At 44.2% G+C, this 25,711-nt stretch overlaps 1 protein-coding gene across 1 annotated transcript in view; it reads left to right on the plus strand.

The window, feature by feature from the left end:
* LOC137640140 (endoplasmic reticulum transmembrane helix translocase) overlaps positions 1–25,711 on the plus strand; it is a 141,701-nt gene that overhangs the window by 110,772 nt on the left and 5,218 nt on the right. Inside the window, exons 21-22 of the mRNA XM_068372632.1 lie at positions 16,859–17,001; positions 22,734–22,842. Of these exons, the coding sequence (XP_068228733.1) occupies positions 16,859–17,001; positions 22,734–22,842 (252 nt within the window). The remainder of the gene's footprint in view (positions 1–16,858; positions 17,002–22,733; positions 22,843–25,711) is intronic.

Here is a 25,711-nt window from a genome sequence, read left to right on the forward strand (position 1 = left end):
AAGGGTGGAATAGACTCCTTAGCTATGGCAAACAGCGTCTCTAGTAGGACACTTCAAAATCAAACCATTGTTCTCTAGTCTTGGGTAGTGCCAAAGCCTCTGTACCATGGTCTTCCACTGTCTTGGGGTAGAGTTCTCTTGCTTGTTTTATGGTACACTAGGGCACACTATTCTTTCGTATTTCTCTTCCTCATATTTTGTTGAAGTTTTTTTAGTTTATATGAGAAATATTTATATTAATGTTGTTAAGTTTTTATAGTTTATATGAGAAATATTTATATTAATGTTACTATTCTTAGAATATTTTATTTTAATTGTTAATTACTTCTCTTATTAACTTGTTTCCTTTCCTCACTGGACTATTTTCCCTGTTGGAGCCTCTGGGCTTATAGCATCCTTCTTTTCCAACTAGGGTTGTAGCTTAGCAAGTAATAATAATACCTGTAATGTGACAGTTTATAGAGGTTCAATTTTCTTGGAAGGCTAATTTTTATCATTTGCTGTTTAGCCTTGGTAATTTACCCGATAGGGTTAGTCTCAGTGTGTTTTACGCAGAGCATCATAAATGGAACCAAAACCTCCTTGCTGCACCTGCGACTCATTTGCATTGCCTTCTGCCATATATTTTGTCCTTTTATTTTGGTCTCTTTTCTTATCAGACATTTTCCCTTTCAACTATTCCTTTCTCTAATTTATCCTTTACTTCTGGACGTGACACACCATTTAGATATGTTAAAGATCTGAACTTGGGATTATTAATTCCTTGTTTCCATTAAATAATAGTTTTATAGATTTTATGTTGCTTAGGAATTATATGATATTGATATTTGGTAATCTCAGTTATCAAAGGTTTGCAATTCTCACAAATTTTTCTATAGAAATATCCTTTACAGTTCTGGGGGCAAGGAAGAATGGATATTGAAATTTTACATTTACCTAACAGATGCTGTTTTCATGTTTTCACCTCCTGTGCGTCTGAATTACAAACATTGCTTTGTCAGTAATTTACAGGTATACCTATAAAAGTGTTGGTCATTTTGACTTGTGGGCAATATTAAGTGTTCACTAGGATGATGGCCCAAATTTACGTGGGCTAAGTATTCCGAGACTTGGAGTTCTGCTATACAAGACGACTAGCTATTTATTTTGTTGAAAGGATGCAGATTCAACAAGTACAGTTGCTCAGGTTTCTAAAGAAGTTGAGATATATGATCTGTGTATAAAAGTTTCTTTCAGAAGATTCTTTATTTAAGAATGTTAATAGAAGTTCCTTTTCTGATTTTTCTATCGATTCAATCTTGCCTTTATATTTTTGGTATTAAATAAAGTGCTGTGTGGTCTCCAAGGACTTTCTTGTGAAAGGCTAGAACTGGGAATCCAATACATGATTACCAAAGAAATACTGTCTCCCGTGCTTTAGGGATAATGTATCTACGTGCCAAGCACAGAGTCAGTGTGTATAGGGGAGATCCAGCAAGTTCAGGTTCAGTTGAACTTACCCGAGTACGTAGAAGTCATCCGTTATGAGTGAATTTATGAACAGCATCCCAGAAATGAACTATCATTTCAGTCATCGCTGGCATGCCTGTCACAACAAACTCTAAACCACTATTCACTTGTAGTCTAGTCGTCAAAGGGTATAAACGTATCTTTGTGTGATTAATCACTTCAAGAACATTATTACCCATATTTGTTTTTTTCTCTTTTTGTGATTTAATTATCGAATAATGAGTGAGAGTGAGAACGGGTGTAAGAAATGAGTTAGCAGCTAGAGTGGATATGGATGTGTTGAGGTGGTTTGGCCATGTTGAGAGAATGGAAAATGGCTGTCTGCTAAAGAAGGTGATGAATGCAAGAGTTGATGGGAGAAGTACAAGAGGAAGGCCAAGGTTTGGGTGGATGGATGGAGTGAAGGAAGCTCTGGGTGATAGGAGGATAGATGTGAGAGAGGTAAGAGAGCGTGCTAGAAATAGGAATGAATGGCGAGCGATTGTGACGCAGTTCCGGTAGGCCCTGCTGCTTCCTCCGATGCCTTAGATGACTGCGGAGGTAGCAGCAGTAGGGGATTCAGCATTATGAAGCTTCATCTGTGGTGGATAATGTGGGAGGGTGGGCTGTGGCACCCTAGCAGTACCAGCTGAACTCGGTTGAGTCCCTTGTCAGGCTGGAGGAACGTAGAGAGTAGAGGTCCCCTTTTTTTGTTTTGTTTCATTGTTGATGTCGGCTACCCCCCAAAATTGGGGGAAGTGCCTTGGTATATGTATGTATGTAATTATCGAATATAAGCATGCTTGGTTAGCGTCAGAATTCAAGTAATTTTTTTTTTTACCTTGCCCACCAAATGTTGGTGTATTATGTTTCCTATAATTTCATAAGTACATTTACTGTCCTAGAAATTTTGTCTCTTAGTAACATAAAAACGGGGTTGTTGTTTACTGGCACCATTTTGATAACTTCATTTCATTATCAACGAGTCATAATTACTATTTTGCATTCATTTATTAATATGAAGGCTAGGCTAGCATAGCCTCTTTGGAGACTGTATAGCTGGGTTAAGGGTAAATATTTTACCTTTAATTTTACTGTAGTCAGTTTCTGGCTTAATGTTTGCTGAATGCTGATCAGTGTCTATCATTTATAACCTTGGCAAAGTTAGTATTGTGGTGGGATTAGTGTACTTATTCAACTGTATCACAGGGATTCTGTAAAACCTATTTTTCAATATTAAACTTAGCCGGTGATCATATAAGCTGTCAGCTCTGCTGCCCGACAGAAAAACCTAAGGACAAAATACGCCAGCGATCGCTATACAGGTGGGGGTGTACATCAACTGCGCCATCTGTCGAGCAGGTACTCAAGTACTCCATGTCAACACAGAACCAATTTTCTCTCTGTCGTGCCACTGGCAAGACCTACTAAATACGCTGTTACTAACTGGATTTGTTTTCACAACTATTTGGTGAAGTACACTATTCTAGTTTTGAGCTTTCGCTATGCAGGGGTTTTATCTTCATCTCAAAACTTGAACTCGTTTTGGATAGATTTAATTATGGTGACAAAGAGAGTATGGACTCTCTTTCACTTTTAAATGGCCGACCCTTCCCTTAGACGGAAGTGTGTTTAGGTTTTTAGTAATTTTGCTTAACACGTTATAGATCTATATATTTTATATCTCTCCGCCTTTATTAGGCCTCTTCGATTAACTTTCCATTTATTATAAACATATAAAAATAAATTTTTATGTTTTGTTTATATGCGACCTTTCCTGGTAGTAGGCGGTCCTAACTTGGAACCGAAGTTAATCAACGTTGAGCCCGTTATATCGTATTTAGCCTTTAAGGAATTTAAAACTTTTTAAATTTAATGTTTTATGAAAGAATTTCTTTGATAGTCTTCATACTGTTTTCAAAGATGAACTAACGTTTAGTTTTTTTTAGACCGCAGTTGTTGACGTTCAGGACGTTCAACATGCGCTCTATCGTTACGATAGAGAGAGAGTGTATCACGGTTTCACTTTGCAGTAAGAGTAAATCGATTCTGACATTTTGTTCATTCTTTCTTAACTTAAATGGTTTAAATTCTAAATTAAAGGAACTTTTTATTTAGAAAACCTTTCAGTTTTTTTCCTTTAGCCAAATAACATGTTTATTGACGATATATAATTGGGCTCTTCTCTCAGGTGCGAAATCAAGAGAGAAAGAGAGAGAGTGATAGAGACGGAGGGAGAGAGAGGAGAAAAAACGTTCCGTTCAAGCGGGTAACGTTGTTCTCGTGTTACTCTCCTCCCTAGTCGCTGTACGGGGAAGAAGGTAAAACGTTTCTAGGGTTTTATTCTTGTCCCCAGGCTATGTGCGGTGAGAGATTGTAAACGTAGTTTATTTGAACTAGTGTTTAGTCTCTCCCAGCCACTGAATTCTTTATCTTTATATATGTTTTCTGTTTTTGCTAGTATTAATGAGCTGCATTATACGACTGTTTTCGCAATTACTACCTTTTAATGAAGGGTAGAATTGCGTGTTTCAGGTAGAAATCAGTAAAAGTTTCGATTTCAGTGAAATAAGTGCAAAACAGAAAATCGCAGTGATAAAGTGATATGCGCAAAGTGTTACAGTGTTGCGTCCGAGGGTTCGTCTGTTCGTGCCTGTCGTTCACCTAGTCCGGGACCTCTTGCAAGCTCCCAAGCCCAGGGGAGAAGTAATGTCGAACGACTTATGGGTTCGTCAGGCCTTGATCAACGAACAGACGTTTCCCTCCGTGGTTTCGGGCGTATCTACCCAAGATCGCCCCACCCACACAAAGACGAGAGAGCCCATTTACTTCTCGTCTGCGGAAGAGGTTTCTCGTAAGAAACCATGGACCAAGGTCTCGCAGCTTATTAAGCGCAAGTCGGTCCCTTCCGCGCAAGTCCAACGGCCCAGTTGTAGCCACTGGGTCAGTTCGGACTCGCTGCAGTCTTCCGACGACTGCTCACCTCCTAAGAGAGGCAAAGCGGTACCGCAACAGGCAGTAACACCGTCTGTTGCCGCACCTGCTACTGTAGACCCTAAGTGGTCTTTGCTGCAGACCATGCAGACACAATTAGCATCTTTTATGCTGGAGTATCGTGCGGAGAAGGTTGACGCTGCACCCGTTAGCCTACAACCAACCACGGTTGTGCGTACAGTAGACGCTGACGCTACCTGCTCCCGCACTCCGGCTGTGAGAGTTCCACCACCCATGCGCAGTGTACCCTGCCAGCCGCACGTTGACGTTCACAGACGCACGGAACCCTCCGTTGACGTTCGTGAGTTACCACAACAACAGGAGGGTGGAGTTAAGTTACTTTGTTTTGACGCTGTGCGTCAACCTCCGCAACCCACGGTGGTTTCCGCTACTCGCCCACAGCAGACTAGTCAGTCAGGAGTAGAAGCTTTGCTTCCCCACACAGCTATGGTTGTTGACAGTTCACAGACTGTCAAGCAGTTACATGACGTTGCCTTCTGGTCTGCTACTAATGCACCAGTGCTGTATGTCCTCACGCACCTGTTGTGGTTGACAGTTCAGTTGTTGACAGTTCACAGACTGTCAAGCAGTTACATGACGTTGCCTTCTGGTCTGCTACTAATGCACCAGTGAAAGACTCACTGAGATAACCTAGCTTTTATCGGACAAGGTTCCTGTAGATGAGAAAGTGCTGTTCTCCCTCCTACTGATATTCCTTTGAGGACTCTGTCATTTGGAGAGGAGCCTTAAGCTGCTTAGCCTCCTATGGACTTTAATTAAATCATGATGATTTTTTAAGGATCTTCGTCCGGATCTTGTAACTGCTGCTCCTAGTTCGCCTAAACGTCAGAACTTACACTAGGCCTAGCTACTTCGAAGCCGTTGTTGTTAAGCTAGTGCTCTCTCGCTCTCCTAGAGAGCGTTACGTTGGCTAGGCGACTGGTTTTTGCACCAGGAGGAGTTTTAGGGATACAGCCTTTGATTTCCCTTCTTTTAAACTGGCTTATAGAGCGAGAGTCTGATAGGACACGAGAGAAGTTCTCGGCTTGGGAGTTCATGCCTCTGCCCAGATAGACTTCTCAATTCTGGTAGACTCGCCCTGGCGCCTAGCCAGGAGACGCTCCAAGTTGTTTACAGGTCAACGTCTCAACTTTTGTCGAGCCTTTGAAGTTTTGCTGTACTATTATGTCACACATAACAAGGCTTCCAGGGATGGTAAATGGTTCCGCCTCAGTCGCTAACCCCGTCTGTTGCCACACCTGCTCCCGTAGACCCTAATGGGCTTTGCTGCAAGACAGAACAAGGCTTCCAGGGATGGTAAATGGTTCCGCCTCAGTCGCTAACCCCGTCTGTTGCCACACCTGCTCCCGTAGACCCTAATGGGCTTTGCTGCAAGACATGCAGTACAAGCTTGTGTCCTTGATAGAGGACTTAAATGCGGAGAAGAACCTTCTGGCCATCAACCTTCCAACCGGTTGGTTGTGCGCCCTGTTGACGCTGAGGTATCCTACTCGCGTCTGCCAGTTGAGGTGGTTCCTCCACCGATGCGACCCAGTGTGGGTTGCCAGTCGCACGTTGACGTTAAGCGACGCTCGGAGGTGGTTGTTGACGTTCAGTGTGTCACTAGGAAGACGTTCAACAACCAGCAGAGGTGACTTGTTGTGACGCAGTGCGTCAACCTCAGCAACCCGGTAGGGTGTTGACTGCACAACCCAGACAGTCTAGACAGTTCGGGTTGACGCTGTACTTCCTCGCGCACCCATGGTTGTTGACAGTTCACAGACTGTGCAGCAGTGCCATGATATTGCGTCCGGCTCCGTCACGCACCCACCAGTGCGACCGGATTCAGCGAGTCAGACGTTGCCCACTCCGTTGCCGTTTCCTCATCAGTTTCGGATGAGGAACCCTCTGATAAGGACGTTGCTGAACAAGACGATCAACCCCCAGCCCTGCTATCCATCCAGAAGATGCTGAAGAAGGAACGCTGCCCAGTCAGGCTGTGGATGAGTCTGGTAGGGACACTGTCATCCGTGGATCAATTTGTGTCACTAGGAAGACTACACCTCCGTCCTCTTCTATACCATCTAGCTTTTCACTGGAAAAAGGACAAGACGCTAGAAGCGGTCTCGATCCTGGTTTCCGGAAAGATAAAGTCTTGTCTGACTTGGTGAAAGGACTATATCAACCTTAGAGAGGGTCTTCCCCTGACTGTTCAGACTTCCAACCACGTTCTCTTCTCGGACGCATCGGACGTAGGCTGGGGTGCGACATTAGACGGTAGGGAATGCTCGGGATTATGGAACTCGTCAAAGGACAATGCATTTCAACTGCAAGGAGCTACTGGCAGTACGTCTGACCTGGAAAAGCTTCAGGTCTCTCCTTCAAGGCAAAGTGGTGGAGGTGAACTCGGACAACACCACGGCTTTGGCGTACATCTCCAAGCAAGGAGGGACCTACTCTCTGACATTGTACGAGATCGCAAGGGACCTCCTCACCTGGTCAAAAGGTCTAGACATTTCACTAGCGAGGTTCATCCAAGGCAACTTGAATGTCATGGCAGATTGTCTCAGTCGGAAGGGACAAATAATTCCAACAGAATGGACCCTCCACAAGGATGTATGCAAGAGACTTTGGGCCACCTGGGGCCAGCCAACCATAGATCTCTTCGCAACCTCGATGACCAAGAGGCTCCCAATATTTTGCTCACCAATCCCGGACCCAGCAGCAGTTCATATAAATGCCTTTCTACTAGATTGGTCACATCTAGATCTATATGCATTCCCTCCGTTCAAGATTGTCAACAAGGTACTGCAGAAGTTCGCCTCTCACGAAGGGACAAGGTTGACGCTAGTTGCTTCCCTCTGGCCCGCGAGAGAATGGCTCACCGAGGTACTTCGATGGCTAGTAGACGTTCCCAGAACACTTCCCCTAAGGGTGGACCTTCTACGTCAGCCACGCGTAAAGAAGGTACACCAAGGCCTCCACGCTCTTCGTCTGACTGCCTTCAGACTATCGAAAAACTCTCGAGAGTTAGAGGCTTTTCGAAGGAGGCAGCCAGAGCGATTGCTAGAGCAAGGAGAACATCCACCCTTAGAGTCTACCAATCGAAGTGGGAAATCTTCCGTAACTGGTGCAAGTCAGTATCCGTATCCTCGACCAGTACCTCTGTAACTCGAATAGCTGACTTTCTCTTATATCTGAGGAAAGAACGATCTCTTTCAGCTCCCACTATAAGGGTTACAGAAGCATGTTGGCATCAGTCTTCCGTCACAGAGGCTTAGATCTTTCCAACAATAAAGATCTACAGGACCTCCTTAAGTCTTTTGAGACCACGAAGGAGCGTCGTTTGGTTACACCAGGTTGGAATTTAGACGTGGTACTAAGATTCCTTATGTCAGACAGGTTCGAACTGCTACAATCAGCCTCCCTGAAAGATCTCACCTTAAAGACTCTTTTCCTGATATGCTTAGCCACAGCTAAAAGAGTCAGTGAGATTCATGCCTTCAGCAAGAACATCGGATTCTCATCCGAAACGGCTACATGTTCTACAACTTGGTTTTCTAGCCAAACACGAGCTGCCTTCTCGGCCTTGACCAATATCGTTCGATATTCCAAACTTATCGTATGGTTGGAAATGAACTAGAAAGAGTCTTATGTCCTGTAAGAGCTCTTAAGTTCTATTTAAAACCTTTACGAGGCCCGTCTGAAGCTTTATGGTGTTCAGTTAAGAATCCATCTTTGCCTATGTCAAAGAATGCTTTATCCTATTTTATCAGACTGTTAATACGAGAAGCTCATTCCCATCTGAATGAGGAAGACCAAGCTTTGCTGAAGGTAAGGACACACGAAGTTAGAGCTGTCGCAACTTCCGTGGCCTTTAAACAAAATAGATCTCTGCAAAGTATAATCGACGCAACCTATTGGAAAAGCAAATCAGTGTTCGCGTCTTTTTATCTTAAGAATGTCCAGTCTCTTTACGAGAACTGCTACACTCTGGGACCATTCGTAGCAACGAGTGCAGTAGTGGGTGAGGGCTCAACCACTACAATTCCCTAATTCCATAACCTTTTTAATCTTTCTCTTGAAATGTTTTATTATTGTTTTTGGGTTGTCCGGAAGGCTAAGAAGCCTTTCGCATCCTACTTGATTTGGCGGGTGGTCAAAGTCATTTCTTGAGAAGCGCCTAGATTAGAGGTTTTGATGAGGTCCTTTACTATGGGTTGCAACCCTTCATACTTCAGCTCCTAGGAGTCGCTCAGCATCCTATGAGGATCGCGAGGCTCAGTAAGGAAGACGTACTTAAAAAGGCAGAGTAATTGTTCAAGTCGACTTCCTTACCAGATACTTATTTATTTTATGTTTGTTATTTTGAATAACTGCTAAAATGAAATACAAAATACTTAGCTCATAATAATGTCAACATGTAATGCTGGTCTCTACCCACCCCCCTGGGTGTGAATCAGCTTATATGATCACCGGCTAAGTTTAATATTGAAAAATGTTATTTTTATTAATAAAATAAATTTTTGAATATACTTACCCGGTGATCATATATTAAAGGACCCTCCCTTCCTCCCCAATAGAGACCCAGTGGGCCGAGGAAAAAATTGGTTCTGTGTTGACATGGAGTACTCCAGTACCTGCTCGACAGATGGCGCAGTTGATGTACACCCCCACCTGTATAGCGATCGCTGGCGTATTTTGTCCTTAGGTTTTTCTGTCGGGCAGCAGAGCTGACAGCTTATATGATCACCGGGTAAGTATATTCAAAAATTTATTTTATTAATAAAAATAACATTTTTAGGCTGTATTCCCATATAATGTACATGATTGTATTGGAATACTTAAAATTAAAGGGGGGAGATGTTCCCATCCTCCTACAATTGGGTATAGGACCATGAGATGAGGGGCTGACCAGTCAGTCAGTTATTCAAACATATTCTTATACTGTATATTCATCTGATATGGGTATGGTGGTGGGGGGAAGAAAAGAGAAGTGTGATGTGAATCTCTTCCTATTTTAAGGCTGGGTAGATTTACATTAGTTGATGTTCTCATAACCTTTGGCTTGGTAAACCGTAAGGTTATATGATGCTAGAATGGACTGCCACCTTTCTTACTGAAGTTAATATCTTGGATATGTGGGTAATTTTGCTTTAAGTCTATATCTTAGTTTGGTTGTCATTAAACGAAAAGGTTTGGAGACATCCTAACCTTTTCCAAGAGTTTATAATGAGGATTTGTTCCAACACAAATACTTACCGAGAACTACTTTTCTTGGAGTCACTTGGTGATCTCTCTTTCTCGACCAAGGTTTTTCACGCCGTTACCCCCCTACTCCGTTCTCTATATAGGCCTACCCCCGCCGCCAAAGAATGCGCCCCGAGGGCAGGATTAAGGCAGGTCACTGCTTCTCTGGGCCATTCTCTTCATTAAGTTGTTTGGTCGTGAGGTGTTCACACCTCACTCTCGTCTCTCTCGATCCTTTGTGCGCGTTTAATGTTCCACGTGTTCCCAGCGTGGGGACTTGTGTTTTTTCGCAGTGTGCTTTCCCAAGTGTTCCTGTGCGTTCACTTTTCAACCGTGTGCTTACCCGGTGTTTAATTCATTTCCTTAAGTGCTTGTGTCGTGCGTTGTGTGCGTTATGGAACAGTATTCCTTGATTTCCTTCAAGGAATTAATAGCTGAAGGGAACAATTTTACAATAAATCATTCTTCCTCCCCTTATCCTCGGTGTTAGCCGTGTAGGGGCAGCTTATGTTCCCCTTCAACCACGTGTCAGGACTACTGGTCCTGGAACGTAGTGCAGTGAGTGCACTTCGGCACCAAGAGGAAGAATACATCCAAGAGGCTCATAGGAAGACGAGCCTCTCCTCGCCACTTAATTCCCGATGCCTCGTCGAATAGAGATTCTTCTACAGCCATCTTCCCCTACCCAGAGTAGGGGACGAGGTAAGTCAGTTGCGGGGAAGTGCCCATTGCTCTTCCCCAGGAGTTTGAGTGGGTGCGGTATAGCACCAAGAAGAAGTAGGCGACGAAGGGTTCGCCTAAGAAGACTAGCGCCGGGCGTCTCGCCTGACAGAGCTTCCCTACCACCCTCTCCTACCCAGAGTAGGAGACGAGGTTGGTTTATTGTGGAGAAGATAACTCTTAAGAAGTAGTTCGAGGTAAGTACTACTTTCGAGAGTGTGTGGGGAGAAGGAGTCCTGGTGCACAGGCCACGTCTCCTCTGATGACCCCATGTGGGGGAAAAATGTCCCTAATTCTTCTCCAGTCTCTTAGCGTATTTTTCAGTCTCTTCTGCAGCCGAGGGCCTCGCCGAGAAGGAGCCTCCCAGGTCTGTATTGCAGCGTTCCCCGGACCGGCAACCCAGGGTTTTTTCTCACCACGAAGGCCATCCTCCAAACGCAGATATAACCCTCGCAGGCAGAAATGCGAGAAGGCCTCTTCAGGCAGGCGTAAGACCGCGAAGCTTCCGGTTCACCCCGCCAGCGGGTGTAACCGGGCTTCTTTACGGGCAGCCTGGCTGAATCAGCACAGCTGGTTCGGCCCTCGGACTTAGAAGGAACGGTTCCCTCCGTTGGGTCAGCCCACGGGGATCCGCGTCCGCGTCCCCCAGCCCGCCAGCGGGTGTAACCGGGCTTCTTTACGGGCAGCCTGGCCGAATCAGCACAGCTGGTTCGCTGTGCTGGTTCGGCCCTCGGACTTAAAAGGAACGGTTCCCTCCGTTGGGTCAGCCCACGGGGATCCGCGTCCCCCAGAGAGAATACACGAACAGTAGTACCACTGCAAGGGAGTGCCTGGTATTCCAGAACCGAAGCGCCCGGGGAGTGCCCGGTGACCCGGCTCCTCGAGATCAAGCTGTAGGAAGGACTCTACAGGTAAGCGTAAGTCCCCGAAGCCTCCGGTTAACCCCGCCCCGCGGGGGGAAACGCGCTTCTTGTCGGACGGCCTGGCCGAACCAGCCCAGCTGGTGCGACCTTCGGGTCAGAAGGAACGGTTCCCGCTGTCGGGTCAGCCCGCGGGAACCGCATCCTCGGCACCCAGAGCCCTTGGGCCGACGAGAGTCCCCGCTGAACCAGTGTTGCCTGCGTTAACCCAGGCCCCTGGTGCGGACGTCCCCGCAGATGAAATCCAGTACCTCGGCAGGACGGCGCCCCTGGCCCCAAAGAGCTAGACGTCCAGTCGGCGTGCCCGGTAACCCAGCTCCCCGGCCCCAAGCCGAGACCTCAGCTGATGGAGAGGAGGACTCCGTCTATAGGAGAGTGGTTAGCCTTTTCAGAAGGCACCACAAGTACCGGAACCTGCGACTACGGATGAAGTTTTCTGGAAGTCAAGCCTTTTGAGGATCATGCAGACTCCTCCCAACCTAAGACGTCCCTAGCACTTCCTCTAACCCGAGATCTAGTCCTAGAGCAGGAGTATGTCGGCAAGGTAGTGGCCAGCAATGCCGGGGTCCCCCAACCTTTAAGGTGGGGTCAGCAGTAGACATCCTTAGTCAAGGCGTTTTCAGACAGTAGAGCCTCTTCAGCCCCAGTCTGGTTCTTGCCAGCAGAAGCCTCCATGATGGAGAAAATGTCGAGGGACTTAATAAACGTCTCCTCTTGGCTGGACTGGTGGGCTTACACCTTGGGAGGTGTACAAGCCTCCTTTGACCCCGAGGACCCTGTCCAGCAAGGCCTACGGAGGGACCTCATTACCTCCGGGGGTATAACCCTTAGGTTATTGACATATCAGTCTCTCGCACTAACAGCTAACTGGGTGCCCTGGAAGCGAGAGACTGTTCTGGCGAAGGTGTCTTGGAAGGTACCAGACAGGGAGACGCGAGCCATTCGCAGCTTTCCCCTGTGGGGAGAGTCTCTGTTTCCTCGGAAGGAACTAGAAGCCATAATGGAGAAGGTCTTGAAAAAGAAGGAGGCTAACGTCCCCAGACCTACGACTCCTAGGAGACCGCCCTATAAGAGGTCTGTCTCGGATAGTGCGGCGACACCCCAAGCCTCTACCAGCACTACGAGGAGAGAAGCCCCCCTCTTCCTCCTGGTCCGCAACGCCTCAGCCCCCCCGCAGGGGAGCTCCAGCGCCCTCAAGCTCCTTCAGGTCGGGTTACTCCGCCTCTAGGAGAGACAGATCAGGCCGACCCTCTAGAAGAAGATAAGAGTGGGAGGCCCCCTATCCCCGCCCAACCCTCGGGTTGGAGGATGCCTCAGACGTCATTGGCAAGCATGGAGGGCTCAAGGAGCAGAACCTTGGACAGTGTCCGTACTAAAGAAGGGCTACAGACTTCCGTTCCTAACGGAACCACCCCCGCTTTTTCCTGCCAACCGGATAGAATGGCTAGATCCCAAAGACCCGTTAAAGAGGACCGCCCTTCAAGAGGAGGTGTCGTCCATGCTAGAGAAGGGTGCCATGGAAGAAGTTCTTCTCCCAGGGCCAGGTTTCTACAGTCACCTATTCCTGGTGGAGAAAGCGACCGGGGGATGGAGACCGGTTATAGATCTGTCAGCTCTCAACAGGTTCGTCAAGAAGACGGACTTCAAAATGGACACTCAGAATTCAGTCCTGCTGTCCTTGAGGGAGAAAGATTATATGATGACCATCGACCCCAAGGACGCATACTTCCAGATTCCGGTCCACACCTCGGGTCGGAAGTTCCTCCGGGTGAAATAGGGTTCCCAGATCCTGCAATTCAGGACCCTTTTCTTTGGTCTGTCAACAGCGCCCCAAGTGTTCACGAGAGTCTCCACGGCTGTCGCAGTGGGGGCTCACGAACGAGGCATCCGCCTTATCAGATACCTGGATGACTGGTGGCTTCTTTCCGCCTCAATGGTCCTCTTGGAGGGACAAGGGAGAAGTCTCCTCCAGTTTTGCAAGGATCTGGGGAGCGTAATCAACCCGAAGTAGTCAAATCTATCCCCATCCACCGGAATGAACTACTTGGGAATGACATTAGACATCATTCGGGGAAAATTTTCCCTTCGGAGGATAAGATAAGAAACCTCAGGCACATTAGGGTCAGCCGTTCCTGTCAGAACACCCCAGGAGGGCGAAAGACTGGCAGAGGCTGATAGGTCACCTGGTCTCATTGGAGAACCTAGTTCCCCAAGGGAGGGTAAGGCTCAGATCCATCCAATGGAATCTCAGGAACCTCTGGTGACAGACGGATTCGCAGCAGGTGCTAACCCCAGTCATTCCAGACACGAGACCCTCCCTAGAATGGTGGCATTGCCAGTCGAACTCATTCAAGGGGACGACCTTCGGGACCGGCCCTCCCGAGTTACTACTGTTCACAGACGCCTCCAACCAGGGATGGGGAGCCCTTCCCCTCGACGAAACGGCACGAGAGACCTGGTTGGAAGGGGAGAGGCAACTCCACACAATGTCCTGGAGTTGGAAGCAGTCCAGAAGGCGTGCCTACACTTCGCAAGTCTGCTAAAGGGGAACACCGTGGCGTGGATGTGCGACAACGCCACGGTAGTGGCATACATAAAGAAGCAGGGTACTTGTAATCGAAGGAGTTGTGCGATCTCACCATAGAGAGTCTAGATTGAGCGGAAGAAAATCAAGGGGTGATGTTAGCAAGGTTCATTCCCGGGAAGAAAAACGCTCTGGCCGACGGCCTCAGCAGAATGGGCCACATAGTAGGGACAGAATGGTCCCTTCTCCCAGGAATAGCCAAGCTCATCATTCAACGCTGGGGTTCCCCGGTGGTTGACCTCTTTGCAACAACCTCAACGCCCAACTCCCAGTCTATTGCTCCCCTGTACCAGACCCGAAAGCATCCTTAGAAGACTTTTCAGCACAAGTGGGACAATCTGGATGTGTACGCCTTTCCCCCTTTTCACGTTGATAAGACAAGTGCTTAGCAGAGTAAAGACGGCCCGAAACCTAAAGATGACTTTGGTAGCGCCCTGGTGGCCGGAGAGAGAGAGTGGTTCGCGGGTCTAAAAGACCTATCGAGTCAACCGCCGTGGCCTCTGTCCGCCAGGTCAGACCTTCTGCACCAGCCTCACTTTCTCAAGCTCCACAACAGGCCACTCTCCCTACGTCTTCACGACTGAAGACTAAGAGCGGCTCCTGAAGAAAGAAGGATATTCTTCCTCCACGGCTAAGAGAATGTCTCTATTCCTGAGAAAGTCGTCAACCGCGGTCTACCAGACAAAATGGACCTCCGTCGCGAAGTGGTGCTCCGAGAGGCACATTAGACCTCTTAGGCCTCTGTCCCAGACATAGCAGATTTTCGGGTGTTTCTCAGGGACAAAGCAGAGATGTCAATCCCAGCCATAAAAAGGGGTTCGGGCTGCCTTAGGCCAAGTCTTCCTCCTGAAGGGCATCGACCTGGGGGCCTCGAGAGACACAGCGATGCTTGTCAAAAGCTTCGAGCAGTCTTGCCCCCCTCAGGCGGGAAAGGTGCCCCAGTGGGACTTAGGCAAGGTCCGGAAGATGATGTGTCGTTCCCCCTTTGAACCTTTGAAGGATATCGTGAACAAAGATCTCACCCTCAAGGCCGTCTTCTTGCTGGCCTTGGCGTCCGATAAGAGAGTGGGAGAGATCCATGGTTTGTCATTCGACGTCTCTCACTCCGACCAGGTATCAAAAACCTCTTCGTTTCCACAGGTGTTAATAGGAAGCAAGTTTACAAGAACACCATTTCCTTCTGGCTGAGACAAGTCATCGCTAGAACCTATGAAGAGGATAAAATGGCAGTGCCAGGCACTCCCCGGACCCATGACATCAGGGGTCTGAGCACCTCCTTGGCCTTTGAGAGAAACATGGCGGTGGGGCAGATCCTACAGGCAGGCACTTGGTCGCACCAGTCAACCTTTACTGCCCACTACCTCAGGGGTTATTCAAGGAAATCCTTGGACGGGTTCTCCATTGGGACAGTCATGGCCGCCCTCCAGGCTATGTAGCGGTAAGACCAGAGGCTGTCCCCAACGATGAACACATTCTTCGCGACTACATCGGAGGGAATCGTCAGAAGAATTTTTTAAGAGGTGAAATCTTAGATAATAGCGTAAGGTTGCGCAGTTACCCTCACTCCCGCACTCTGATAGGCCCCCGCATTCCATAGCCCTCTAGGCCCTACGTGCCGAGTCAAGTGTCAGAATAGCACTCCCGCCTCCTAAAGTATAAGTCTCCAAGAAAAGTAGTTCTCAGTAAGTATTTGTGTTGGAACAAATCAAAAATTTAAAATAATTTTTATTTTTCCTAACATACTTACCGAGAACTACTTTTCGGGTAATGGCCCTCCCTTCCGTCCCCGAGTTGGGCTATACGACGAACTTAATGAAGAGAATGGCCCAGAGAAGCAGTGACCTGCCTTAATCCTGCCCTCGGGGCGCATTCTTTGGCGGCGGGGGTAGGCCTATATAGAGAACGGAGTAGGGGGGTAACGGCGCGAAAAACCTTGGTCGAGAAAGAGAGATCACCAAGTGACTCCAAGAAAAGTAGTTCTCGGTAAGTATGTTAGGAAAAATAAAAATTATTTGAAATTTTTGATTTTTCATTTAAAATATTTTTATTACAAATGAGTGTCATTAACCAAAATGCATCTGTGTTGGATATAACTTCGCTCTTAATGGCTGATAATAATGAATTTAATGCTACTTAGAAAAACTACCCTGATCTTTTTGAGAAAGCCAGTGTGTCTCCTATTCCACAGCCTTCACCTTGATGCAAAAATTTCTCGAGACACATTTACCCATAGAATACGTGATCTTGTCTTCATTATTGAAAATGTATTGTGCTCACTGTAACCTAGTACAGTGATTTATTTTTAGAAAGTACTTCTTCAAAATGCCTTATTTTAATTGTAAAGTTTTCTATTTAGATAACTTTTTAAAAAGTAAAACATAACTTATGGTAAATAGTATTTTGGTTATTTCGATTATTGTCTCTAAAAAGTTTGATAAATGTATAGTTTAGTTAGACTATTTGATATTAAAAACAAATTTCCTGGTGATTCAGTCAATCGGATAACAAAATCTGATTAGTGAAATTTTGATGTTTCTAGATTTTTTAATTTTATATCATATTTATCTAAACATAAAGTACAGTTATGAATTAAGATTTAAATAAGAAACTATAGTCCATTTCTTTTAGCGATGCATATTTGCACCGACTCGCGGCGGTGCCCTTTTAGCTCGGAAAAGTTTCCTGATCGCTGATTGGTTAGAATTATCTTGTCCAACCAATCAGCGATCCGGAAACTTTTCCGAGCTAAAAGGGCATCGCTGCGAGTCGGTGCAAATATGCATCGCTAAAAGAAATGGACTATAGTACAGTATGTATGTACATGTTTATAATGCTATAGTCTTTACTGGCTTTAGGTATGAATCTCTTAATTTGTTTCTAACTTTATGATTATGTATTTCAGCCTTTGAAGATTCTCAGCAAGGAAAGGCCACTTCCCAACATTTTCAACGTTTACACAATTATGACAGTATTACTGCAGTTCGCAGTTCACTTCACATGCCTCGTATTCCTTGTCAAAAACGCTAATGAATGGTCACCACCTAAGTAAGTTAAAGAAATATAATTTTAAATTGTACGTAATAAATAAGTTAAAGAAATCTAGTTCTAAATTGTATGAAGCTATATAATTTAAATTGTAAAGTTTTTGCTACCAATGTATTGGGTTTCGAGTTACCGGGTCATTTTAAGAATTTTAGTTTAATATTATAAATGTAATCTACCATTCTTATATGCACAGGATTTGCCATCTGTCACTTTACTTATATGTGACCAACTAAATTGGGAGCACTAGAAATTATATGCAACAGAAAAAAACAGTTTTGCATATATTATAATACTATACTAAAGATCTCTCTTTTAAAATTGAATGCAATTTCATATTAACTATAAGAAAGTAATGAATAAGTATCACAGAATTGTCTTTTAAAGCCACCCGTTGAGATACTACCACTAGAGTGTTATGGCATCTTTTGACTGGCCAGACAGTATTACATAGATCCTTCTCTCTGGTTACGGTTCATTTTCCCTTTGCTGACACATACATCAAATATTCTGGCCTATTCTTTACATATTCTCTGTCTTACACCTGACAACACTGAGATTACCAAACTATTCTTCTTCACCCAAGGGGTTACTATACTGTAATTGTTCAGTGGCCACTTTCCTCTTGCCAAGGGTAGAAGAGACTTTAGCTATGGTAAGCAGCTCTTCTAAGAGAAGGACACTCCAAAATTAAACCACTGTTCTCTAGTCTTGGTTAGTGCCATAGCCTCTGTGCCATGGTCTTCCACTATCTTGGGTTAGAGTTCTCTTGCTTGAGGGTACACTCGGGCATACTATTCTACATAATTTCTCTTCCTCTGTTTTGTTAAAGTTTATATAGGAGATATTCATTTTAATGATGTTACTCTTCTTAAAATATTTTATTTTTAAATTTTTCCTTTCCTCACTGGGCTATTTTCCCTTTAGGAGCCCCTGGGCTTACAGCATCCTGCTTTTTCAAATAGGGTTGTAGCTTAGCAAGTTATAATAATAATAATAATAATAATAATAATAATTATGAGTACTGCATTATTACATTACTGCTATGTATTATTTGTAATTATTTATTATTTTAATTAACCTTACTCAAATTAAATTGAGTGAGAAAGTTTGTATTATTTAAAGGCAAATATTTCTTTTTACCCTTTGCATCTTCAACTCCTGAAGATCCTCTTAGATAAGATTGGTGTGTCTTCTTATCTGCCAGTGTTTAGCTGTGCACAGTTTGAAAATTAAAAATTTATTCTCTTACGTAAGCAACTCCATTTGTTCATATAAACCTTACACGATATTAGGGGAGGCAAACAAAATCTTTTAAAGTATTAATTTGTATATTTACTGGATTCATGGTTATGTGTCTAGGAATATATAACAGCATACACAGGTCTGTAAAAAAAATATAAACTTCATTACACAAGAGCTTCTTGAAATATAAATTTAATTACAAAGGGCTTGAAAATTTACTTAGTACCCTTGACAGTCTTCTTCACCCTTTTCTACTAGAAGAGAGTAGCTGTTGGTAGTAGGGAGGCAACGGCCCCCTGTTGGCTCACTGACAAATTGCTTATATGTCGGCCTGTAGTGGGAACAGATGTACTCTCTGTACTGGGACTATTTAAAGGCTTTACTAATTGTTTCTTTCACTTTTTCTAGCATACCTGTATTTTCAGTAAGAATGCCTGCCGAAATGTCCTGGGTCGTCGCTGAAGACTTGCGGCACTTTTATGAGTGCAATGAATGTTTATCCTCAACAGACATATTCTGTGTCACCATATGATAAGTCCCGGAAGTGGCCATCCTCCCAGTGGGAAATGTACGGCAGGAGGCAGAATCAAAAAGGGGTTCTTTGCCTTTGGGGTCTTCCTTGAAGCCACAGTATTCCTTTGGGCTCTTCTCCATTGGTCTCCTCCAGGTGGCAAGGGGGTCCTTCAGTTTCCCCTAGAGAAATGGTGGGGACGCCTCCTCGGTGAGCCACTTAGTTTTCAGTTACTGTATAAGATGCGTTGTGGCGGCTGTGGCCTTCTTTGGCGATTGAAGGTTCCTCTTTGTATGAGAAACTGCAGCAGGTTCTGGCAGCAAGACACCAACATGAGGTTCCTGCTGCTCAGGTGTTTCCCAGGAAGTCTTTCATCCCTTCAGAGCCTTTAATACGAGACTTGTCTCCTCGGTGCCTTTTTCCTTCTCATGTTCTCGGTGCCTTTCCCACAGGAAGTACCTTTTCCCTTTTTATCTCAGTGCCTTTCCCACAAAAAAAAGCACCTTTTTCTTTTTCATTTTCTCTGTGCCTTTCCCACAGGATGCATCTTTGACCTTTTCAGAGGTTGTATAACATAGTGCCCAACCCTTGCCTTTCAAGGAGGTCTTGTCCTTCAGAGCTCTCCTAGCCTTTACTCTGGTTGTTCCTCAACCTTTGTGACTTTCCTCTTTGGAGGGGATTGTAGGTTAGCCTCACTCAGATCCTACTCCTCTCCCCCGGGTTCTTAAAGAGATGATTCCCCGTTCAGACATATCTCTCTTCCAGTCGATCCCATTCAGTGTGCGTCTCTCCTAAGAGCACCTCACCTGTACGAGCGTCTCGCTTTAAGAGAAGCCTCTTCCAGACGTCTCACATTTCAGTTCTTCTCCATTAGTGCCTCACAATCCAGCACTTCTCCATACGTGCGCCTCGTTAAGTGCACCTTGCATTCTAGGTTTTCTCTTTCCAGGTGAGATTTCAACCTCTTCTAAACACGCTTCACTCCCACACATCATGTGAGCTCTTCTCTAAGACATGCTTCAACCTTTGGACAGACATCTTCCAGACTCATTTCTTCTGTAAGGGTTTCAACTATGTGCGCTTTTTCTTGTCGCGCTTCAGCTTTTGGAAAAGTTTCTGCTGGACACGCCTCTCCCACTAGTTCAGCTCCTGTATGCATCTCACCCCAGTGCTACTTATCTCAGTGCTCCTTGTCCACAAGGCGACCTTCCAGTTGGGACATACCCATTTCCATACACATTTCTAAAAACATTTCCCTTGAGCACACTATGTGCTCTTCCAGGGGATTCCATAAAATGTGAACGTGAGGTGTCAGGATCCACAAACGTTTCACCTGAGCTCACAAGGCGAGTCATCCCTGAACAAGCTAAGAGACCTTCTCCTGAACGGTTTAGACAGTTTTCTAGATGTACAATGCACGTCACACCAGCTCATCCCAGGCAGACTGTTCCTTGTTCCTGAATAGTGCAGACGCGTTTTGCCCAAGCCTTCTAGGTACGCGCCAGTACATCAGATTGGCTTGATCCTGAACTTTACAGTTTTTCAGATTAGGATAATATACACGTCCCATTTAGAATAATGCACTGGGTGTTTTTCTTCAACACACTGGTCTGGAAGATGATCAGTAGAACCCTCTCCTTCCAAGGATTGGTCTAGGCAAGTGATCTCTCCAACAAGGGGTAAATCTTCGAGGCAAGCAAAACATCCTTCGTCCATCACATCTCCAACATCAGAACCCAGCCCAGAAGGGACACTCATACAGGATCTCACAGAGGGTTTCAATCTCTCAGGTAAATTACCCTGGTAGATAATTGTATGCTTTCACCTATAGAGTATGATTCCGACCACTCCCTACCACTCAAGAGTCAGGAAGGACGTTGGAAGAGAATGTTTAGAACAAGTTAAGTCCCTCCCTAAGGACCATTAGGGTCTTATGAGTCAATTTCTTACCTATGGCAGCTGCTTCCAGGCAAAATGAGAGAAAGGACTGGAAAGCAGTTCTTAAGACCTTGATCCCTATGGATTCAAGGGCACCTGTTAGAGCAAAGTTTGAGGTGAAGTGAGGTGTACTACCGGTAGCATTTCATCTGGAGAAAGTATAGGTCGAGGAATTTCTGTAGAGATATGGCATGCAAATACCTTTCCCCCAAGCCCTAGTGGACAAATCCCCCAAGCCCTAGTGGACAAAACCAAGGACAATGTGGAGACAATGATCACATCCAGAGTTTTACAGGTTATTCTGGGCATAGGGTGTTTATTAAAAACTACCAGAAACAAAACCAAGCAATACAGCGCAACAATCATGCGTGGGATTTGGAGCATTTGTGACCCCTATAAGAGTAGTCTGGAGAGTTGACCAGGACCTTCAGAAGTGGAATAATGGAATGTCGGGCAGCCATTATTCTTAAGTCATCCCTTATGAGGTAAGAGTCAGACTTTTTAGTGTTTCTTATTCATGGCAACATGCACATGTTATAGGTCTTGCTTGGTTGTAAACAGTTGTTTGGGAATGGGGCATTTCTAATTCATCTACCCCAAAAAGGAGTTTTGACAAAGGCGACAGGTTTTTGGGTAGGTGCTGTGTGGTCTTCAGGACCCTCCCTCCTCCTCAGCCTCATGCAGGAGAGTGGGGTAATTGTTCGCTCCCTTTGGATTGTGGATGGAGGTTAGGTTGAGCGTTAGTTGAGGTGCGTGTAGACTGACAGTTAACAAGGATGTTGGTTTCTTTTAATGGCGCGCATAACGTGTAGTAATGACGTCACACTTAGAAAACGAATGTCAGCTACTGAGGTGCTGTGTCGAGTTATAATGGGCCTTTGAAGTCGAAGGTCTCCCTTATTATACAAACTGAGTTTGTGCTTTGCAACATTGATACACTGGGTCTAGAGCAGGGGCAGACTCTATTTCTTTGGTATTTGTGTCATCGAATTCCCTGTTTTAACTTTTCCTGCTTCAAAGCCCATTTTTTCTAATTTTTCTAGTGATTTATTTACTTTTAGAATTGAATAGCAAGTAGTGGAGATTGTTAAAACTATGTAAGGATAAGTATGTAAGTATGTTATGAGTTATGAGTATCCAAAGATATTTAAAGCAATTTTAGTTTTCCTCTTCAAAAATATTAAAGTAATGACATCAAAATTACCCTACCTATGGTGTAATTCCAACTGGGTTTATATTCCATGTGTTCCATTGCTAATTCTTTTGCTTTATGGCTCCTGATAATCCCCCTAAAGCGATGAATCAGCTGATACTCAGGCCGGTATGCGACGCATCAGTGAGATTTTCTTTCTTCCTTTTCATGTTAAATGAAGACGTCTTCTGTTACTTGGTGTGTTTATTGCTTTTCACATGTTTTTTGTCCTAAAAAGGAAAAATACATAAAAACGTTTGGAACTACTTTATCACGAGAGTAAACAAAGGGACATGATCAATCTTGAGCAACTATGGGGTTACTGATTTTATCAAGATTCACTCAAGTAAGCTGTGTCATAATTTCATAAAGGTTGTTAACTTTTGTTTATATGTGTGAGACTCAGATGTATGAGGAAAATCTTTTTAATTATAAGTTACTGTACAGTATAGCAAAATGCCCATACAAATGTAATACTGTATCTGTCAAATTTATAAATGCTGATGATAGGATGATGTCATTAAGCAAAAAAAGAGCTAATCTCTGTTATTTATCTAGATAATTCAAATGAAACTTCTTGTGGTGGTGTTACGATATGTTTCTCTCTACATACACCAACTCATTTTCAGATGTCTGAAAAATTATGGCAGCTGGTCCCCTTGAATTATATTCTGTTCTGTAAAGTGTTTTAACTATAGCTTGCAGTCTTCACTTCAGGTACTGTGAGACATTAAGAATGTTTGGAAGTTTGGAGCGACATTGTATCGTGAATTATTGTAGATATTTTTGTCTTTGTAACATTTTAGCACTACTATAGCTTTGGTTTTTCTGATTTTTTTTTTTTTTCAGAGACAAGTTTGTTGATTTAGAGAAAGAATTTGAACCAAGTTTGTTGAACAGTACCGTATATGTTATATCCATGACTCTACAAATATCTACATTTGCCATCAATTATCGGGTAAATATTTTCAGTATAAAATATATTTTCATTGTTTATTTGTTAAAGTTTTGAAAGAGTAAATTGAATTAACCTTCAGTGTGAATTTTTTTTTATTAAATAACTTGTGTAAATTTGAAATGGTAGTCTTTAGTAGTAGAGAACGTGTATTTAAATCTTCATGTCTTAATGTATAATTGTACTGTACTGTATAGCCATTGTAACAACGGTAAAAATTTAATATAAACATCTCCCAGCTCCGATTTCATTTACATGATTCTCTTTCACAAAGTTACTCAGTTGATTGCTCTTTGTAAATTTTATTTCATTTCTTACTTCAATAAAATAATATCTATTTGCCAGATTCACAATTAACATTTGCCAATAGCCCTTGCTGCAACAACTTGCTTCCAATTTAATTTAATCCATTTATGTAAGTATAATATCCACAATTAAGTCCCAAATAATATAATTATATTAATTAAACAATATTCATGTTAATTAATGATTTAATTGTCTTCGATTCCCATAATTTAATGAACTTGCAGATGTATGTAGCATAGTATCATTTCTAATAATTATCTGTGTCGTTTGCTAGTTATCCAGCCATCATGTTTGTTTTGGTCATCATCTTTTTTGACGAGCGGTCTGCCGTTTGGATTATCGAGTCCAGATTGATAACATAGCAATGTAAGGCGACCAAGAGCCCTCGGGGTCTAGTATAGTACCCTTGCAAACCAACAGGGTAGTATACTGTCTCACCACCAGGAAACCTCACTTGTGATCTTCCTGCCAGTGTGAGCAGATATCCTGTTTATCTCTCCCAGCTTTTACAATTAATTCAGGTAGGAAGCTTGCTTTTTATTAACAATTGCCATTGGGAATTATTCAACTCTTTGCGGAGTATTCACAGCAAAGAAGACTTAAGAAGTGGACAGTAATTTGAACTCAAATTTTTCCCCAGCATGGATCAAATCGACCATCTTTTGCCTTTAGACCGACCTCCCCATTGCACGTTGCTAGGGCTAAGCTGTCGCAAATTTGCATTTTATAACAATTCTTTTTGTGCCAACTGTAGGGGAGTGAATTGTCACATGACTTGACGTATGTGATGAATGTACAAGTTGGTCTCTTGGTGAGAGATAAGTGTATGTACCTTAGCTATGAAAATATTTTCCAAGCAAAGACGTAGGGAGGGTTCAGTGCATCGGCCGGTTTCAGGTAATCCTTCTTGACCAAGCTCGCTTGACGAGTGAGTACGGCTGTATGTTGAAAATTTCTGTGTGTAACAGGGTCAGTGGCCCTTGAAGAGAGAGTTGCTGAGGCTGAAGAATGGTGAAGTCTCTATTGGGGTCAAAGAAACAGAAACCAGTTCTAACTTGTTAAAAGGAGAATTGAATTCCTCACACATGGGAGATAGGTGGTTAGCAGGGCATGCAAATGACAAACCTGTCTTTCTGGCCTCTGTTTTGGCCAAAAATCTCAAAGCTAAGGAGGACCCTTGGGGCAGTACAGATTTTTTCATAATCAATTGTCCAACTCCTATAACATCTCCATCAAATCATCCATGACAGTTATGTCTTCAAAAGGTATATCTGACTTCACATGGGAAGGATTTCTTCTTGTCCCATGCTCCTCTGTCCGCTCTCTGACGTACAGAAGAGAGCTTTGAGGGTTTCACCTCTTCACAGAGCAGCTGTTCGATAAGGACACACTTGAATCATCTTTGGAGAAGGCTCAATTGAAAGCTAAAGAAGACAAGGGAAGACAGGTTTCAGTCCTTGATAAAAGGCATTCTCAGCCAAAACCTGTGCCCAGGCAGTCTTCAATATACTGTATAAGAAGCGAAGGACAGGTTACCAAGGCCCTTGAATCCCATCATCTTGTCCTTCTATGACTCAACAACAACCTCAACTGTCTACCAGCTCAAAATCAGGATGTAGGGAACAGAAAAGATCGAAGATGATCGGTAAGGGTTTTCATCCGTAGGGACTACACGCCTTGAGTGTGAAGATAGGAGGCTACTTACAACAACACTTGCATGCCTGGGAGGAACTGGATCCACACCCTTGGGTCATTCAGATTCTGAGGTACAGGTACAGGATTTCCCTTAGCCAACCTCCACCACTATCGAGCAGTCCAATGTCTCTCAGCTCATTCCAAGAATCATTGGAGAAGGGAAGATTTCTTTCGGCAGAGTTAGAAGACCTTGGAAGAAAGAGAGTGCTGAAATTAGTTTTGCTCCCATATCCTGGTTTTTAGTCTTATGTTTATCATCACTAATGCATCCAGTTCTTGGAGAACCATTATCTCCCTCATCAGAACCATTTTGTTATAGATTCAAAGGTTGGTCCTTTTTGGTGGTCAGATGAGATGACTTTTTCTCACTCTACCTGAAAGACACATATCTCTAAGTTTCCATCCACCTTCAGTCTTAACACCTACTGAGCTTTTGCAGGGAACAGGAGGTTTGGCAGTTTAAAGCTCTACTTTAGCCTGACGATGGCACCACAGGTCTTCATTTATCTCATGGTACCTGTGGGACCAGCTCTGCACAAAAGAAGCATAAGTATGGTGAGATACTTTTACGCCTGGCTCTCCCTGTCAAGGTCAGAACAGGAAGCCATCCACATGAGGGATGTAGTCCTGAGACTCTACAACAAACTGGGCATCCAGATCAACATAGAGAAGTCAGTTCTAGACCCCAGTCAAGTTCATTTATCTGGGTATGAAGATCAACACTTCAATTTTGAAGGCTTTTCTGACACAAGGTCACATCCAGACTACAGGAATGCATCACACTTTGTCGCCAACAGGACGAGACTCGATGCCTTCTCGGCTCCCACAGGAAGGAGGAGATACTGACCATTGCTATATCAACTCCACAACC

This window comes from Palaemon carinicauda, chromosome 4, assembly GCF_036898095.1.
Source record: "Palaemon carinicauda isolate YSFRI2023 chromosome 4, ASM3689809v2, whole genome shotgun sequence".
Classification (NCBI taxonomy): Eukaryota; Metazoa; Arthropoda; class Malacostraca; order Decapoda; family Palaemonidae; genus Palaemon; species Palaemon carinicauda.